An 18,928-nucleotide genomic window follows, 5' to 3' on the forward strand; every position below is an offset into this window, starting at 1 on the left:
ATTTGATTTAATTTTATTTTTGTATTAACTTTGATTCTTATTTTTTTTAATTTATTTTTTATTTAAAATTTTTTATCTATTATATTTGATCTTTATTTTTTTGATTGATATTTATTTCTTATTTGAAATAATTTATAAAATTATATATTTTTTAATTTCATCATTTTTTAACTTTTTTATTTGTCAAAGTTGATATTTATTATTTTAATTATTATTTATTTTATTTTAAATAATTAATAAAATTAGATTTGTTTTCAATCCCTTCCTCTAACTTTTTTTATTTATTAGATTTTGTTTTTATTTTTTTAATTTATTTTTTATAATACAATGAAATACTGGAAATTTATTTATTTTAACTTATTTTCATAACAATATTAAATATAAAAATTAATTAACTTTTCAAAAGAAAAGGCTAAGGGAGAGCACTAGAGACAAGAAAAAAAATATAAATGGAAACAGCGTCGTGTTGACATCAGCAAGCCTCCCCTCACTCTCCTGCCTGCCACCGTCCTCTCCTCCTCTGTCCATCAAATCGAATCGAGCTCTCTCTCTCTCTCTCTCTCTCTCTCTCTATATATATATATATATAGAGACACACATATATATAATAATAATCAAATAAATAAATAATAATTGATTGATTGATTTATTTTCTCTCTCACAGAGACACACACTGAGTCATGGAAGTAGAGAGGAGGAGCTTCTGCTTCTTCTTCTTCTTATTAGTTTTTCCGGTTTTTTTTGGAGTGCTGTGTGGATCAGCATCAGCATCACCTGTTGTTCCTAAAAACCCTTTTCTTGGAATCCCTCCTCAAGGTCACTCCTCATCTCTCTTCCTTTTTCGATTTTTGTTTTGATTTTCGATTTGTTTGCTAAAATTTGTTATCTTTTTGGATGCCCAGATGAGAATTATTACAAGACATCTTCAAATACTATAAAATGCAAAGATGGATCCGCTACTTTCACCAAAGCTCAGCTTAACGATGACTTCTGTGATTGCCCTGATGCAACCGACGAGCCTGGTCTCTCTCTTAGATTACTTTTAATCCATTTTCTGCATTTCTCCCTTTTTTCCATCTATATTTCACGTCTTGTTATTTCCTTTTACGTTTCTCTTTTTGCTTACGTATGCTATTCCCTCCCTTTTTGGGGACAACAACAAAAAAAAAAATATCTTTACTTGTTTTGACTGTATATTTTGTGGGTGGATGGATGGATTGTAGGCACATCGGCATGCCCTGGTGGGAAATTCTTTTGTAGAAATGCAGGACATGCTCCTCTTTTCTTATTTTCTTCAAGAGTCAATGACGGCATCTGCGGTGAGTGCATAAGCAATATGTGTTTGTATTGTTATTATTTTACTCGTCCTTGTAATTTGTATTGACTGCCTAATATCATAATGTAGATTGTTGTGATGGGAGTGATGAGTATGATGGCCAAGTTAAGTGTCCAAATACATGCTGGGAAGCTGGCAAAGTGGCTAGAGATAAGTTGAAGAAAAAGATTGCCACGTATAAGGAAGGGGTTGCTTTGAGAAATAAAGAAGTTGAACAAGCAAAGGCGGCGATCGCCAAAGACGAGGCTGAACTATCCAAGCTAAAGAATGAGGAGAAAGTGCTGAAAGGGCTCGTTCAACAGCTTAAAGGTATAGTTTTTTCTCTATGTTGTGCTGTCATACATCAGTCTGCTATACTTGTTACAATAGCGAAATATTATCACTTGTATTTTCAGAAAAAGATTTGAGCATAGACTGACATATCTTACAAAATATGTGTTTTTCTGTTTGTTTGTTCACGTGTCGGGCTAATTATTGTGTAAATGCTCTTCTGCTTCACCGCCCCATGTAGAGCTTAAAGAACAGATAGAGAAGGCAGAAGAGAGAGAACGTTTGCAGAAAGAAAAGGAAGAGAAAGAAAGGAAAGAAGCTGAAGAAAAGGCCACTGGGGAGAAAAGTGCCATTCAGAGGGAAGCTAACGAAGGACAGATTGAGGAGAAAATTGACAACGAAGACAAAGATGTGGAAAGTGCTCATGATGAAATCGGTGTTTTGGATGATTCTCCTGCACATCAGGTCTGACTGAATGTGTCATTTCAATGCTCATCATTCATTAAACTTTAAGTGAGCATGCACACATGAAAACTCTCATAATTTTTCAACGTTGTTTAAAAGTACTTTGCTTTATAACATGTTCTAAAAGCATATAGGAGTGAATGTGATTGTCTGAAACAAGTAAACATCCTCATTGCATACCTGCTCAGCAATTCTTTTCCAATTCTGCTGATAAAATGACCAAATTAGCCCATATAAAACTTGAAAGATGTATCCAAAAGTTTTTCTATGCATTTGCGTGTTCATTACATATATTGATGCAGAAATTCTAAATTCACAAGCTTTTTAGAATTTTTTTTCTGAAGACATCAATTAGAAAGTGAGCTTGAAATATTGAAACATGATTTGACAGAAAAGTGAATAGTTTTCTTCTTACTCTTATAAAGAGGTTTCTCCAATAACCTTGTAGGTTCCATTTGTTTGAATGAGTAAGGTATCTATCCCCCATGTACACAATGCTTGCTGAAAGATACCCAGCTTGGTTTGAGGAAATTATACGTGCGTAACTCAATGCTTTAGCTAATGCTGTTTAAGTTTCATAATCTCTAATAGGATGTTGTGGACGAGTATGCTGATCATGGAGCTGAAGATGAAACTAGCGGTGATTCCAAAATTGAAGGATCTCCGGTTAGCAAAGTGGAGCAGGTAAAAATACTATGCAATTGTACACAATTTTTACTTCTTGAAAGTGGTGCTCCACTGCCATGCCAACTTAGTCTTTGACAAAAATACAACGTGCCATGCCTTGTTAATATAGCATGAGGGACAAAAGGATGAAGAGTCTGTCTCAACAAAAACTAAGGATGACTCTACACATGTGCATGAAATTAATCATGATGCTGGAAATGAGGTGTCTCATGATCAACCTATGGAAGATGTGAGTTTTTTGCCCCTGGATAATTGGAAAAGAAAGTTACTCTAGTGATACATGTCATGTTCCCAAATTTTGTTAATTGGAAATTCATTTATTAAGCTTTAACTCTTCATTTGACCATGTAACCTAGAGTTTAGTACACTACTTGACTGGCTTATTTACAATTTCATTCTAATGAGGGTTCGCCATAGAATTATCCTCTTCAGGGATATGTTTTTCACACCGTTCTTTAAGTTCTCTGAAATAAAAGTTCAAAATATACAACCCGTAGTTGGTATTGTAGTCTTGTAGTCAAACCGGCATCTTGGTGACACCTGTCATACTGCAATAGGGTGTGAGCCAGCCATGGTGGTATCGGACTTGGAGCTCTCAGTCACTTGCCACGAGCAAATCTTGTATTTTTGTCATCTATGTTTCACTTTGTAAACGCAGTCATGTTTATTGTGGGGCTCCTTGTATGGGTTGCTAATAATCACACTTGATGCTTTATGAAATGACCAAGACAGAGTGGTTTTGCTTGAGATGTCACTCAAAAGAAAAGGAGCTCATATATTCTATTTACTCAGAATTCTTTAAATTATTATGGAATTATATTTGTAGATTTCTTGCTGGTATTTTTTAAGAAGTTAAGTTTATTGCTGAGATTGCTTGTTGCACAGTACCTTTAGAGATGCCTTTTCCATTTTCTGTATTTTAAATTTTGGAACTTCTCTCGAAATTTCTTGATGTTTTGTAAATCTTAAATGATTTCCTTAGTTCATCATAATTCCACGAAGCTTATCATCCTGACAATTTTTGTTGGTTGCTCTAAATGCTGTCTTCAGGGGAAAGATGGATCCACTGATGCTGAAGGGTTGTCAAAGGAAGAGTTGGGCCGCCTTGTTGCTTCTCGCTGGACAGGAAATCCTGAGAAAGAAACTGAGGGAGTTAGTGATACAATGGACAATGACCATGAAGACAATGAAAAGATGGCCCAGGACACTCACGATGAGGAATATGATGGCTATGCTTCAGAAACTGATGATGACACTGGCAAGTATGATGATCCTGATGTAGAAGATGATATAGATGAGACTTATGAAGACGATGTTCATGATGATGCTACTGCTTCTTATAAATCTGATGCTGAGGATGAAGTTGAATTTTCAGGTTTGCGACTGTTTGTTGCTACTGCCTTTTGTGCTCAGTTGTTTTCATTTAATGAGCTAATATTAAATACTTGTGTTGTTAGATACAACCTCCCCAGGTAATCCATCTTGGCTGGAGAAAATACAGCAAACCTTTAGGAGCATTCTACAAGCTTTCAAATTCTTCCAAACTCCAGTGGACAAATCAGGTGAATTTGAAAACACTTTGTTACTATTTATATGTTGGAAATGAATGCATGAAAATCAGGTCATCTGTTACCTTTTGACTTCTATAGAGGCTGCTCGTGTACGCAAGGAATATGACGAGTCCAGTGCTAAGTTGTCGAAAATACAGTCAAGGATATCAAGTTTGACAAAAAAGCTAAAACACGATTATGGTTAGTACTGACAAGCTGTATGTGTATGCTTCTTGGTGGCGATAGTGGATTTCGGTTAGTTAACTGTAAAGGTTAATATTTCAGGGAAAGAGATGGAGTTCTATTCATTCTACGATCACTGTTTTGAGAGCAAACAGAACAAGTTAGCAACCTTACTTCTGCTAGTTTATATTCCTTTTATGTTTCATAATAGTTGCAGTTGTGATCATTGATTTGTCTTACCTTTTGGCAATTGAAATTCACGCATCAGGTATGTTTACAAAGTCTGCCCTTTCAAAGAAGCTTCTCAGTTGGAGGGCCACTCAACAACTCGTTTGGGGTAATGTGTCCATGACTTTCTTTATGCTCTTTATCTAGCAGTCTCCCTGCTTCTTGCATATATCAAGGGATCATCTAGATGAAATCACATCATGCATCTTTATGCTTTATAGGTTTACATTGAGCATTTTGTTTATTCTTTCATTTAACCTGGATATCCATGTCAGAGATGAATGTAAGCATCTTAGCTGTCAATTAATACAATGGTGCTTTAAGTAATGTCCTTTTGGGTATTGATTAACTAACATGGTATTTAATTTTCTCTGTGCTTTTTTTTTTTGCGTAAGGCGTTGGAATGAATTCGAGGATTCATACCGAGTTATGGTCTTTTCAAATGGGGATAAGTGCTGGAATGGACCTGATAGAAGTATGAAGGTACCAACAATTTCATGCTGTCATGAATAATTGTTTTGGAAGAATTCTGTGTTATAATGACTTGTGATTTTTTAAAAACATCCATGGTAAGTAAAATAAGGAAACGAGCAATCCAATTGCTACAAACGTGTTGAGCATAAGTCCAAGATACTTTGAAGAAGAAATTTTTTTACTTCATTTCATCTCATATCTCATGTTTTATTTCCTTTCTATTCTCTCAGTATCTTTAATTGCCAAGAAAACTGTTACTGAAAGTGAAACTGATACTAATATGAACTTGTGTCAAAAAGAAACATGTAAGATAATTTGTTTTTTCCATTTCATTAAATTCACATTTATACTGGTGTCAATATTTTCTTTTGACCTAAAAATAAGTGCTCCAAGGCAAATAGATATAGAATTTAACGAAAAACAGACTCCTTGCCTTGTTTTAATACCTGCAATTTTGGATGTCCTATTACAGGTCAGGCTAAGATGTGGATTGAAAAATGAGGTTACAGATGTAGATGAACCAAGCCGTTGCGAGTAAGGACCTCTCGTTCTGTCTCTCTTGTGTGTGATCATATGCTCTCTATTGCTCCCTAACTCATTAAGCTTGTCATGCAAGGTATGTGGCATTGCTATCTACCCCAGCACTTTGCATAGAAGAAAAGCTCAAGGTAATTTAATATATTTAAGATTGAAACTCTTACTTTTCTACATTGAACATTCTGATGAATTGGGTGAATGCTGAAATGTGACAGGAGCTGGAAAATAAACTAGACTTGATGAACAAAGAACAGCCACAGAGCCACGATGAACTTTAACTTGTCTGGATGAGCTTACTGCAAACATTCTAGAGGATGCTGACTGCGCGGATATTGATCTCCTGAAAACTCATCCATTGAATTTTGAAATATTTTGGAAGTCACCCAGGTTATTTGCGTTGGTAGTTTGAGTAATTATGAGCAGTATTACAAGGATGCTCACGATTTTTTTTTCTATTCTGGAGCATGCCTTAGTGTCACATGTCTAATTCATTGTGACGGTTGGGTTGAGGCATGGGAGCATTCAAGACGAAGTCCGGCGAAGATGAACTGATTATAATATGATTGATATTGTAACACTGTATTGAACCAAGTTTAGATTATCACTACAATAATAATATGGACAGTAATAGAAAACATTTTTGTTGTCGGTGCTATTTCTTTCTGTATAATAGTTTTTTTTTTTCCTGGGTCATGGGAGTGCCAAAATTCATGCAATCATATAGAAGGCGATGCTAGTGGATGACTTTAGACGTCTGAATGTAATAAAAATTCTGATGTTTTTCGATAATACACCAATTTAAGTATGAATAAGCGATCTATATCATCTAGAATTCAAATGAAAGGAACTCGATTGAAGAATATATTGATGATTAATTAAACTGAAATTGTGTTAGTTTTACACATGATTTATTTGAGAATCATTCAAAGGAAAAGGGAGAGGGAAAGGTGGCAGAAGCAGAGATGGTTTTGTTCATGGGTCACCAAAACTTCTTAGAGCATGACTGACATAACAAAGGGCAAACTAATGCTCTACCCAAGTCCAAACCAAACAGTGAGGAAGGAAGCGAGGAAAAGAAATGAAACGAAAGGAAGTGGTGTCTTGTTGCTCAAGAAATATATATCATGTAGCAGTGTTGCGCTACTTTTTTTTTTTTTTATCTCTTCATTTATAAACAATAATAATAACAAGAAAAACCATCAATATTTTATCAAGTATTTCATTTCCTATATATAGTTCTGTTCCTCTCCTTTTCATTGTCCTTCTGATAAAGAAAATGATGATCAGCAACGGAGCAGAGGCATCAGCAGCAGCAGGAGTTATGGAGAAGAGGCCAAATACTAAGATTGTTTGTACGCTGGGACCCGCATCAAGATCTGTCCCCGTGATCGAGAAACTCTTGAAGGCTGGCATGAACGTTGCTCGCTTCAACTTCTCTCATGGATCTCATGACTATCATCAAGAAACCCTTGATAATCTTATGGCCGCTATGGTCAATACTGGCATTCTCTGTGCTGTCATGCTCGACACCAAGGTCCTCTCTCTCTCTTGTTTCCCTTTAGTTTTTTGTTTTTTTCCTATCTGGTTCTTCATTTCTTGTACCTTATTACATTTATTTTTGTCTGATTCTGCTGATATCTTTGTTTATTCCTGAAAGTGGATCTTTTTGTTTGTCTGAGACTGATTTTATGATTATTTTCCTTTCTAATCCGGATTTCTTGGGAGGCTGTGTTTAATTGTCTATTTGATTCCTTGCAATAAGGTTTTGCATGCCTGCCTTCCTTTTGTTGGTTGTAATGTCTGTTTCTTCCTTGTTATATTCTTGGCTTTTGTACCGTATATCACCACTCGTATCTTTTTCTTTCTTCTGATTTTGGGGTAAGCCAAAGTTGGGAGCTTTGGTCCATTTGATTTGGAATTTTCCTTTTTCTGAGCTCAAATCTGTTTTCCTGTTTTTGGTTTTTCAGAACTTGTGTTGAGACACCATTTTTGTACCTGTTTATTTCAGTGTTAAACCAAAAACACGAAGGAAATATTACTTTGCCTTTAGTTTCGCTGCAATAAATTTCTCTCTTAATCTTCATACATCGAATAGGGTCTGGCTATTTCTAGCGTCAAATTTTAGGAGTTTTAAGTCAGTCTCCTTTATAAAGATTTATAGATCTAGAAGACGCTTATTTTGTCATTTTGTTCCCAGGGACCAGAGATTCGTACTGGGTTCCTGAAAGATGGGAAACCCATCCAGCTCAATCAGGGTCAAGAAATCACCATATCAACTGACTATAGCTTGAAGGGTGATGAGAATATGATTTGCATGAGCTACAAAAAGTTGGCCGAGGACGTGCAACCTGGAATGGTGATACTTTGTGCAGATGGAACATTATCATTTACAGTATTGTCGTGTGACACAGAAGCTGGTTTGGTTCGATGTCGCTGTGAAAATTCTGCTGTTCTTGGTGAGAGGAAAAATGTTAATCTCCCAGGAGTTATAGTGGATCTTCCAACCTTAACAGAGAAGGACAAGGAAGATATATTGTCTTGGGGAGTTCCCAATAAAATTGACATGATTGCTTTATCTTTTGTTCGAAAAGGCTCAGACCTTGTGGAGGTCCGGAAGTTGCTTGGAAAGCATGCTAAGAACATCCTTCTCATGTCAAAGGTGTGTTGATTACATTAGATCCTAAGAAAATTTCTCTTCTACCTGCTTTTATTGGTAATCAGAACCAAGCATTCAATTAAACATTCGTTCAAGTGAATTTTTGATATTTTGCTTGGCTTGAGTATGTATCGGTTGATATTAATCGTACTTGGAGATGGAATCCATGCGAGGAACCAGTAGAAAAGGTCACTATCTGCCTTTAAATTTTGAGCAAATGCCTACAAAGGGATTGTTTTAAACACGTACGTTCACGGCAATGTAATGCCACTCCAGCAGTTTAGAACAGCATTCCACATGATGTTGTAAAAATATACTAGAGTGCTAGCTAATGTAGAGTGCAATTACAAATGGATGGAGTGGCATCATTAACACCCTTATCTTTGATGCTTAGATGGTTGCTTTCTGATGTTTTGTTGTCATTCTATTTTTCCTTTGAAACTTTTTTGGTAGGTTGAAAATCAAGAAGGAGTGGCAAACTTTGATGATATTTTAGCAAATTCAGATGCATTTATGGTGGCTCGCGGTGACCTTGGAATGGAAATCCCAATTGAAAAAATTTTCCTTGCACAGAAAGTGATGATCTACAAGTGCAACATTCAAGGAAAACCAGTTGTCACTGCAACACAGATGTTGGAGTCCATGATCAAGGCCCCGCGGCCAACTAGAGCAGAAGCCACTGATGTTGCCAACGCAGTTCTTGATGGTACTGACTGTGTGATGCTGAGTGGTGAAACAGCAGCTGGAGCTTATCCAGAACTTGCTGTTCAGACCATGGCCAAAATATGCGTAGAAGCTGAAAGCACGCTGGATTATGGAGATGTCTTTAAAAGAACTACGAAACACTCGCCAGTGCCCATGAGCCCATTAGAGAGTCTGGCCTCATCTGCTGTTAGAACAGCCAATTCAGTAAAAGCATCTCTTATATTGGTCTTAACAAGGGGAGGAAGCACTGCAAAACTGGTGGCAAAATACAGACCAGGCATGCCCATTTTGTCTGTCGTCGTCCCTGAGATTCAGACCGATTCCTTTGATTGGTCATGTAGTGATGAAGCTCCTGCAAGGCACAGCCTTATATTCCGTGGGTTGGTACCAGTTTTATATGCAGGATCTGCTAAAGCTTCTCATGCTGAGACAACTGAAGAAGCTTTGGATTTTGCCCTTCAACATGCCAAGGGGAAGGGTCTATGCAGGACTGGGGATCCTGTGGTAGCTCTGCATCGGGTTGGAACTGCATCTGTCATCAAGATCATAAATGTGAAGTGATGTTTGAATACACTGACCTTTTGTTCTACTTTCATTTTTGGGAGGTCTCATGAATCAGGATGAAGGAAAAGACACTGCTAGTATTTCCGTTCTGCTTTCCTTTTCCTCTAACCTTTTCTCTAGGAACGAAAGAAACTTCGGTTATTATTTACGTTGTTTTCTTGAGCTCATGGTTTGAAGCTTATATCCTCGAACAACAATTTGGTTCCTGGGAATTTTGATCTTTGTAGAACCCTGTAGTTGATTTTTGTCATACAACCAAATTGTTTTGTCGTATGTTCTCCGTTGGCATGCGAAGCTTGCCCCCAAACTCTTAAAGTACTTGGACGTTCATGAATCCATTTCAAGCATAAGAAATCCTTGTTTTTGTTGTTTTATTCAGTGTTTGAACTATAAGTTGGTATCTATCTTGGCATAAGTTATTACGACATGCTGGCGTGTCTGAATATTTCAAGAGTTAACTGCAAATTTGCTTTGGGATCCGTCCCCAAAAGAAGATTTTTCTATACATTCTGGAGAGGTTCATTAATGTCACATGGAAACAGAATATAAGAATATTCAGCAAAAGACAATTCACATGGGTTTGACGTATGAAAAAAGAAAATGGTCCACGCGTGTAATCGAAGTGGTGGACCAACTCCATGTCTCGGCCAGATCTTTCCAGCCTGATAATCCACCCCATTATTTTATTACTACGTGCTTAGCACAATCAGCTCAAGCAACGCTGACACCGATGTAATTCGTATATAAATCTTCAACAAGTCACACTCAGCCCTCTATTATTAAGAAAATGGAGGGAAATTGTTATCTATTTCGTCAAGTCCAACATGATTACACAAGTGATCAAACCAACAAGCCTTGCAAGCAGCTTGTAATTCATTCATGCGAGTCACAAGCCACATGGCCCATCTCAAAAAGTCTTTAGCCCCGTTTGATGTACTGGACACCGGAACAAATTGATGCTTTTGATATCAAATATACTGTCTACAAAGAGCCTGGTCTATATCATATGGCTCCCTCCTTATCGTGACTACCAATTCAAGCAAGAAGAAACTCCACTTTCAACATTAACAAACAGCAATAGCCTTGACGTTACGCCATTCATTCATTGGGCTAAAGAAAGCGATTCAAAGGAGTCCCCTCACTCAGTTGGGGGAAAGAAAGCCAGTGCAACTATTGAGCCATTCAAAGTAGTTTCGGAAATAACATACAGATAGAAGAGCCAGGGGAAACAACAGAAATATAAACTTCTCCATGAAGGCATGAAAAAAAAAAATCTACAAAAACCAGAGTGATTAAAACACAATTTTCAGTAAGTAATATACTATGTACATAAGCAGGCAGCACATTCAAGCAACAAGAAGCTAATATAGCGACTTCAGAAAATATACTCAAACTCAATTCTCATCTGTTTGAGAAGCACTTCCTGGTGCATTTGAGGAGGATGCTGTTGAGGATGGATGGCTTCCACCAGATTGAGAACCAGATGAAGATGAAAACAAGCTATTGAAAGGCCATGGAAAGGAAAACCTTCTCCCATTTCCACTTCTTCCTTCCCCATCTCCCTCTTCAACATTAATTCCATTACTAATATTACTTTCACTGTTAGTGCTTTCACTGTCCCTCTGATCAAAGGTATTTCTAGATCTCTCAGAATCAAGCTTGGACTCGTCAGCAGGCAACTGATGCCTGCAAACTGGACAGGAACTATGAAGCTCCAGCCATGGCAATATACACCCACTATGAAACTTGTGCTTACATGGCATTTCCCTTGCCTCGGCACCAATCTCAAAATCATCCAAGCACACCGAACACTGCAAAGGCTCCTTAACAGTTACAGTAGGCAATGCCTCAATGGCTTCCTTTTGAGCTGGTGGAGTTCCATATCTATTAGGATCATTCTCTGCCAAGTGCTGCAATAACAAATCCAAGCCAGGTCCAATGACATAATCACCTAATGACCCAATTGCATTTTGATTCTGGTTTTGAACATTGTTTGAATCATAAGAACCCTGAACAATGATACTTTGATTAAATGGATTGATCAAAATGACACGCTCTCTTTCCCTGTTCATATCCCTAACCCTATCCCTATCCCTATCTCCTTCCAAGTTCTCGGATTCAGATACCAAAATTCCAGCACGAATTCCTTGAAGCAATTGCAATATTGTAGCCGAGTTTCTTCTGCTCCTCCTCCTCCTCCTCATGAATGATTCTATTTCACGCTCAAATTCAGGTTCTCCTGCATGGTTTGCTTCACCATCATCATTGCCGTCCTCATCTTCTTCATACTCCACCCTTCTAAGCCTTCTACGACGATGGGAATTTCCCACCATGCCAAGCAAGACTGGGGCCCAAAGGGAGAGGGCACGATCAGATCCAAATTCAGAGTCAGGGACCTGATTATCCCCAGTGCTATCAATCATATCTTCAATGAAACCATTTTGGCAAAAAGGGCATTTGATCTCAACTCCCATGATGGGATTTACCATTTGAGAGCACATATGGCACCAGTAGCGTGCAGCCATTGTTTGTCCCCCCTCCCCTCCTTCACCAACAAACATAACCACAACCACAACTATCCTCTTGTTGTCCTTGCCACAATCAAAGCAGTACATTAATACATCAAATACAAGCAAGAACCAAATCAGCATCCCAATCTCAAATTCACACAGGAACAAAGTAAATGAAAAAACAAAAAAAGAATCATTTCTTTCACAATGCACAAATCTAACACATAAACACCAGCACAATACATAATTCTCTATAGGACAGAGCTCATGGTTTAGCAAACAAAATCACAAATTTCAAGATCTAGAAAACAATAAAATAATATTGATCACTACCAGATGAAAAGTTGGAATTTTGAAAGAACCCATCAAAAAATTGAAATGAGAAGATTAAAAAGGTTTCATCTTTGAAAACAAAAACAAAATTGTTGAGACTTGAGACAGATCGATCCCCACAAAACAAGCATGGTCAAACAAAAAGAAGACTATACAGTGATGTCCTTACAAATGAAAAAACCAAGGAAAACCCAAAATTCTCCTTTCAATCAACACCTTAAAATATGTGGTCTTGTACTCTACTTCTTCAAGACAAGATGATGATTTAAGAAAAAAATTTGAGCAAGAAACTGAAGACGCTTTTATGAGGAAAAAACAATAAAAAGAAAAAGGGTAGGTGGGAGGGGGGGATTTATATAAAGGGTACAAATTTACGAGGGAACGGGAGCAGAAAGATCTGGAAGCATGGAGAGCAGGAAAAAGGAGCACAGACAAGGAAGTTCATAGAATTTGACCAAACATCTCATTATCTAACAAACATTCAAATCATCTAACATAGGAAGGATAGGATAGGATATTAAAAGCAAACCATTTCACATTGACACGCAAATACAAAACATAACCACACATCATATTTCTATATTAGATCGATGCATGAAACACAGAAAGATTAGAGCTTTGTACCTGAAGTTCTTTGCTTTTTATTATTATTATTATTGTTTTGGATGGTAAAATTTGGTGGAGAAAACGGAGAAATCACTCTCTGGTTATATTTTTATTTTTTGGTGGAGAAGAGGAAAGAGAGGGCTGACAGGGAAAGGAACCAAAAAATAAAAAACAACCAAGAAGAAGAAGCGAGAAAGAGCTACCTTAGATTCCCATTTGCCAATTTACCAGTGCCATACTCGACAGACACGGAGAGGACCACCCAACCAATCTCTCTCTCTCTCTCTCTATCAATCATTCAAATATGGCGAGGTTAATGGCACCATTCATCCTTTTTACTCTTCTACTTTGTGTATTTCATCCTTGTACTAACTTTTTATCAATTGAGTCCTTGTGGCTGAGGTTTAGCTGCTTGAAATTTTAAAAAATAAAAAAAATATAGTGTATTTTAAAAAAATATATATTAAAAAACAATTATTACTACCACGCTTTCAATTATAGAATTAAACAGCAGGTCCTTCCCTTCTACACACTGCTGATGCAATTAATGATGAAAATGACTTAATTGGAATCATTAGATAAGAGTAGGTAGGAGGATTGATTAGTTAACGAAGCATTAATGACGGGGAAAAGAATAACCAAATCTTTTTATAATCTATTTACTTGGAAATGTTTGTATCTTTGGTAACAACAATCTGTATCAATTATACCCTCCTTTTCTTTTCTTTGATCTCGAATTAAAATCATTTAAAAAACATACAAGTAAAGTAAGCATGGCTTTAGACCAATCCGGTTTGGAAACCAAAAGGATTTGATCTTAAATAAAGTTTAATAGGAGGGCTAAATTGTAAAAGGGCAAAACAATCTGTATCAGTTATACCCACAATCAATTCTCTTGCCTCGAAGTGAGCTTGGAGTATATCAAGGGCATACATACGAGCTGGTGATGGGCTCGTGTGGGGGAAACCTGGCTGGATTTTCACCTTTGCTCCTATGAGCATGAACAGGTATCATTGGGGTTTCTTGAACCAGAAGCACAATTCAAACCAAACCGAGAAAACATCTAAACCAAACCTCTCTACACAGATATCTCTAATCCTGAACAGTTGACGAACCTCCGTATGGACTCTCAACTCTGTAATGAATTCTCATGTAGTGTTAACAGAAACAAAAGCCTCCAAAACACTTGCCGAATAAGATGACGCTGCGAGCTTAAGCACGGATCTCCTCGCCGCCTCCAGCAAAACTGCATTGGTTACCAAAAGGGAGACCTATGAAAATCCCAATGCTAAATCTTTGACATTATGCCAACTCACAGAAGAAGCTCAAGGTGTGGTCCTTGAAACATTGGGATTGGAAGCCATCCTCTTGAGAAGAAATGGCAGGAATAAAGAACTGCACAGGTAATCATCCCCGCATAAAACTAGCCGCATGGCCCACATCAAGGGAATTAACTTCGAAAAGACCAGAACTTTCACAGATCTATGATGCAATTCAAATAGTTTGAGGCTTGCCTGCTACACCCTCCTCCCGCAAAGGCTAAAACTAGTCAGAACAAGCAGCATGCCAGTAGACTATTATTTAAAAATCCAAGCAGCACAAAATAACTTATTGAAAACTGGTATGTCCAATTCAATCATGAAAACAACTACAAAGGCAAAGCCCAGTGACTTAAGAAACCGTCTTCAGCATAAGACCATGAGCTTTGAGTATTGAGATCAGCCATTTCAGAGGATCACAACTGCACAACAACTCCCTTATGCGAGATGAGTTGACAAACTCAGAAAATGTGTTGCGTGAACGACCTGTACTAGGCAGTGTCCAGCTACTATGTGACACAGGAAACCCATGGAGCACTAATTAGCATGAAAATATTTATTCAACTGCACAGGCCCAAAGCAAGTAAAGCCAGAGCATGAGCAGGGCTATCATACATATTACATCATTGCTATCTGCCAGTTTAATACAACTCTACATATATCTCCATTTGACCATGCTAATTAAACAGGCATTCATGGTAACCCATCCCACCCGATCAACTTCTGGGGAATGATATATTTGAACCATGTTACTGATGCGGGCAGAAGGTATACAGAAGTGGCACAGGTAATCATAATATGAAGGTGCCAAGAGGGTCAATGTTGAATCAGCTTAAATAACCTTTAGTTCAGTAAGGAGTAGGTTGAAGAAGAACACTGTCTGGCTCAGAGCATATATATGATTTTTTTTATATATATATATACTAGAGAAGAAACAGATGGAAAACTTGCTGATAAAAAGACCAAACAAGTTTCTTATGATGTGACATATGCTATAGGTAAATTACGAGCTTGGAATACTAAATACAAAAAACCTCACCCCCACAAGTCCATTGGGATAGCTGAATGTACAAGTAAAATCAGCAAATTAACTCCAAGAGCTCAAATAATGAATAATGATAACGATAAAAAAAAAAAAAAATCTCATCAAATTGCTTGCCAAAATTACAACACTGTCCTTAAGGGTGGTAATTTACTGGAAGTCAACATAATCTAGGACGAATTTCCGTATACCTACATCCACACAGCTTCAAAAGCTCTGCGTGTGGTCACCTTCACCTGAGAAGCTTCGGCACTAGAAGTAGATCCATCGTCACAGATTCCAGAGTTTTTATCCTGCAATTAAATAACATAAACCATGCAAAATTACACACAAATATTGATTCCTTCCAATTTACAAATAAAAGAAAATGCATGTAGAAACACACAACTCATTCTCTTCCTTCCTTAAAAGCATTTATGTCGAAAACAAATGGATGATAAGTGCCACCATTTCCTCCCCACCTTATCCCTTCAGCAATTTCCTCCTTTCTCTTAAACCAGACCGGGCATAAAATTTCCATGGGTAATTAATTAACAAATTCTCTTGTGCACGTGGAAGTATTGTGCAAAAGTTTTTAAAAAAAAAAACATGACAAAAGATTACATATATAGCAAAGAAGTAGGAAACGAAGATATCAAAGGCATTAAGTCCAAGTTAAATAAGTAAAGCATGGCATACAAGTAAGGTATAGCCTACCTGACGGAGACGTCTGCTGTACTGTCCATCTTCGAAAAGAGACGAATAATAAGCTGGATCGTAAATGGAACCACCTGAAACAACATCAGAATCTGAGCATTCTCTACCTAGAGTAGCAGGAGTTGCTGGACTGAAAAAACTACTACTTAAATCAAAATCTGCTTCTCGAGTAGCTGTACTATCTATATAAGGAACCCCCAATCTGTAGATTTGAATCCATAACAATGAGGATGGCAACCTCACTGTAAAACCAACGATTTGCATTGCCAGAGTGAGTTTCACTGAAAAGACGAAGAACATTCCATACTTGTCAGAGGAAATGTTCCTGCAACACGACACTAACAGACAATACTTTCAATTGATACACAGAATACAGTAGGAACCGTGAGCATTGCCGCATAAAAGGAAGAAATCTGTCGCCCATCTTCTATATATAACTCGATAACATTTTCTTTAAAAAAAGAAACACAGAAAAAGAGTAAATTGAAAAATAACCGCCCAACCACTTAAATACATGCCTCTACTACATATATGTAATTCAATAACATTTTTCGTTTTTTTTAAAGTACAAGCTTTTAGACAGACAGTATGATATTGAAGAATGAAACTTTTGACTTTGCAATCATGATTTATTTTCTGGGGGAGAAGGAAAAAAGAAAGAGAAGGTACCAGATGGGGTGAGAGAAGAGGATGAACCAGGCAATGTCGAGGAGAATAGAGGAGAAGAGGAGGAAAGCGTAGGTACGGCAAAGGCGCTGACTGCTGCTCTCAATGGCGACGAGAGCGAACAAAGAGATGGCCAAATTAAGGAGCAAGATTCCGTTGTACAAAGCTCCAAGGGATCCGATCAAAGAGCAACCAATCTACGTGCACATATTCAATTGAAATGAAATAGTAAACTGTAATAATAATTGAGTTAATTTGATATATATATATATATATATAAAAGATTACCTGAAGGTAAATGAGAAAGAGGGCTAAATATTGGAGAGAGTCGTAATCGCGAAGCCAGGCGTGAAATCGATCTTTGAAGAAATGAGGACAGCCATTACAATACCACATCTCTATCTATCTATCATATACTAATAATCTTCTTCTTCCTCTTCCTCTCATGAATAAATAATAATAAAATAATGAATATAAACTACACTCCTTTCTTCTTCCTCTTCCTTCGGATGATAATTAACAAATTGCTAAGAAATAATTAAAAAGAGGGTGTGGAGGGAGGGTGCGGTTGGAAGTCTAGTCTGGCAAGAGATACACACATACGTATAAACAAGATATGAACAGCATTCATTGATATGAGAAAAACGCGAGGGAAGAGAAAGGAGAGGTGGTTTTTTACTTTTGGTTTCGCCTTCTTCTCTCTCTGTTTTCTACGCCCTACGACTGATCCCATAGATAAACAACAGCAAGCAAAACAAAACAAAAGCATCTATTTATGTATGGTTATAGGACGGATGCCACAGCAGCTAAAATATATATTATTGTTTTTTTCTTTCTATTTTTGGTATATTTTATGAAGCAGATTACTACTAGTGGATAAATCGAAGAAGGAAGCTAAGTCCATTAGCTCTGCTCTTTCTCTACCAACAATCCCCTTCTTTCATTGCAGTATCATTTTTTTCTTACAGTCAAATAGTTTCTTCCAAGAAAAGGCACAAGAAATGGGTGGTCCTCGACTTTCCCAGAATGTATGTTCCATGGGAGAATTCCTAAATCAGCGTCTTGCTAAATCAATTTATAACCAAAGCTGCTGCTGGTTTTTTTTTCTTTTCCTTTCTTTCCTGTTGGACTTTCACTGTAGTTCCTGTTATCTACCTTTAAATATGTAACAGAGAAGCTATAGTTTGTGTTCGGTGATGGAAAGCCCAGGAATGAAATTTGTCCACTGAATTGTCGTAGTGGAGGATATGAGAAGCTCCTACGGTAACTTGGCTTGGCTGTCAGACATTATCTACACTTAAAATGACAGCAGCAAAACCTTGATGTTTCTGGTTCAAGCATGCTGCACCTGTGACCTACATGAGTTGCTTCTTATCCATAAGTATCAACATTCACGATGATTTCTTTTGATTCAGGAATAGCTCTTCAACTTAGACATACTATTTTAGCTCTCCCATTAGAGCTATAAAAATGAGGGATGAAAGCTTTTTGTCTTTTCCTTTTAGCTCTTCCTTTGAAGATGCCCTGAAGGTTATCTCATCTCTATATTTTAATGGTTAGGTTGCTTCTATGGCATCCCTTTTGAAGCGGCAAAGGAGCAAACTTGACAAGCGCATCACGAAGATTTCTGAACTGGGTATTCCTGTTTGATAATGATGCCGGGGCTGAAAGCTTCCGACTCCTGGATTTTGTTTATTTTCCCCTTTCCTTCTGCTCTTCTCAAATTTTGTGACAATATCGTGATTATTGTATACAAGAGAACGGGTGTAAGCTTTTCCAAAGTTGCCTTTGCATTGCCATAGCTTAAAGTGTTTGGTTTGTTAACTATGTAGAACCATTAGAGAGTGACGGATTCAAGCGGGGAACAAACCATTCAAGTATTCCAGCATTGAAACCCCCCTCCTCCAGCCCACAACTTGAACGGCCATAAATCCAACCTATGGTCTCTTTTGTCCTGCATGTTTAACAGCAAAAGTATATCCTCGAGAATTTCAATCCCATTTTATCTCCAATTTCAGTGATCTATCCACACACAATATGTTGCATTCATTCATAAATTGACACCCCCATTGGCATAATATTTGGTAAAAAGGTCCAACAA

The 18,928-nt window shown here is 37.3% G+C and overlaps 4 protein-coding genes across 9 annotated transcripts; 2 read left to right on the forward strand and 2 right to left on the reverse strand.

Moving 5' to 3' along the window:
- The first annotated feature begins 484 nt into the window (after window positions 1-484).
- LOC7463563 (glucosidase 2 subunit beta) lies at window positions 485-6,382 on the forward strand. 2 transcript variants are annotated; one of them, XM_024597484.2, is made up of 16 exons: window positions 485-816; window positions 903-1,022; window positions 1,224-1,319; window positions 1,406-1,645; window positions 1,848-2,071; window positions 2,663-2,755; window positions 2,868-2,987; window positions 3,809-4,133; window positions 4,216-4,320; window positions 4,408-4,509; window positions 4,594-4,651; window positions 4,760-4,828; window positions 5,115-5,202; window positions 5,666-5,727; window positions 5,810-5,861; window positions 5,946-6,382. In XM_024597484.2, exons 1-16 carry the CDS (start codon window positions 681-683, stop codon window positions 6,006-6,008), a joined length of 1,953 nt encoding a protein of 650 aa, XP_024453252.2. In that variant the 5' UTR covers window positions 485-680; the 3' UTR covers window positions 6,009-6,382. The 2 variants fall into 2 exon arrangements, with proteins under 2 accessions (XP_024453252.2, XP_024453253.2); XM_024597485.2 differs by lacking the exon at window positions 2,868-2,987 and having other exon boundaries at window positions 487-816.
- A 477-nt stretch (window positions 6,383-6,859) lies between these two features.
- LOC7461341 (pyruvate kinase, cytosolic isozyme) lies at window positions 6,860-10,029 on the forward strand. Its single transcript, XM_002304811.4, has 3 exons — window positions 6,860-7,264; window positions 7,928-8,389; window positions 8,840-10,029. The coding sequence occupies exons 1-3, from the start codon at window positions 7,007-7,009 to the stop codon at window positions 9,650-9,652; spliced, it is 1,533 nt and encodes a 510-aa protein (XP_002304847.3). The 5' UTR covers window positions 6,860-7,006; the 3' UTR covers window positions 9,653-10,029.
- Window positions 10,030-10,778: 749 nt separating this feature from the next.
- LOC7461340 (E3 ubiquitin-protein ligase SIRP1) lies at window positions 10,779-13,451 on the reverse strand. Of its 5 annotated transcripts, none has more exons than XM_024597487.2 (2): window positions 13,308-13,451; window positions 10,779-12,246 (listed from the first exon to the last, which is right to left on the reverse strand). In XM_024597487.2, exon 2 carries the CDS (start codon window positions 12,214-12,216, stop codon window positions 11,050-11,052), a length of 1,167 nt encoding a protein of 388 aa, XP_024453255.1. In that variant the 5' UTR covers window positions 12,217-12,246; window positions 13,308-13,451; the 3' UTR covers window positions 10,779-11,049. The 5 variants fall into 5 exon arrangements, with proteins under 5 accessions (XP_024453255.1, XP_024453257.1, XP_002303979.2 ...); XM_024597489.2 differs by having other exon boundaries at window positions 10,779-12,237; window positions 13,308-13,386; XM_002303943.4 differs by having other exon boundaries at window positions 13,123-13,361.
- A 1,905-nt stretch (window positions 13,452-15,356) lies between these two features.
- Window positions 15,357-17,702, reverse strand: LOC7461339 (uncharacterized). The gene is made up of 4 exons (XM_002303942.4): window positions 17,116-17,702; window positions 16,831-17,024; window positions 16,162-16,486; window positions 15,357-15,758 (listed from the first exon to the last, which is right to left on the reverse strand). The coding sequence occupies exons 1-4, from the start codon at window positions 17,221-17,223 to the stop codon at window positions 15,657-15,659; spliced, it is 729 nt and encodes a 242-aa protein (XP_002303978.4). The 5' UTR covers window positions 17,224-17,702; the 3' UTR covers window positions 15,357-15,656.
- Between the last annotated feature and the right edge of the window lie 1,226 nt (window positions 17,703-18,928).

The sequence above is a fragment of the Populus trichocarpa genome, chromosome 3 (genome assembly GCF_000002775.5).
Source record: "Populus trichocarpa isolate Nisqually-1 chromosome 3, P.trichocarpa_v4.1, whole genome shotgun sequence".
NCBI classification, from domain to species: domain Eukaryota; kingdom Viridiplantae; phylum Streptophyta; class Magnoliopsida; order Malpighiales; family Salicaceae; genus Populus; species Populus trichocarpa.

Coding starts and splice junctions, on each gene's coding strand:
- LOC7463563 (XM_024597484.2), top strand. CDS start 681: ATGGAAGTAGAGAGGAGGAGCTTCTGCTTCTTCTTCTTCTTATTAGTT. Junction 817..902: donor TCTTGGAATCCCTCCTCAAG/GTCACTCCTCAT, acceptor TTGGATGCCCAG/ATGAGAATTATTACAAGACA. Junction 2,988..3,808: donor ATGATCAACCTATGGAAGAT/GTGAGTTTTTTG, acceptor TGCTGTCTTCAG/GGGAAAGATGGATCCACTGA.
- LOC7461341 (XM_002304811.4), top strand. CDS start 7,007: ATGATGATCAGCAACGGAGCAGAGGCATCAGCAGCAGCAGGAGTTATG. Junction 7,265..7,927: donor CTGTCATGCTCGACACCAAG/GTCCTCTCTCTC, acceptor TTTTGTTCCCAG/GGACCAGAGATTCGTACTGG. Junction 8,390..8,839: donor ACATCCTTCTCATGTCAAAG/GTGTGTTGATTA, acceptor CTTTTTTGGTAG/GTTGAAAATCAAGAAGGAGT.
- LOC7461340 (XM_024597486.2), bottom strand. CDS start 12,306: ATGCTGATTTGGTTCTTGCTTGTATTTGATGTATTAATGTACTGCTTT.
- LOC7461339 (XM_002303942.4), bottom strand. CDS start 17,223: ATGTGGTATTGTAATGGCTGTCCTCATTTCTTCAAAGATCGATTTCAC. Junction 17,025..17,115: donor TCTTTCTCATTTACCTTCAG/GTAATCTTTTAT, acceptor ATGTGCACGTAG/ATTGGTTGCTCTTTGATCGG. Junction 15,759..16,161: donor ACAGCAGACGTCTCCGTCAG/GTAGGCTATACC, acceptor ATTTAATTGCAG/GATAAAAACTCTGGAATCTG.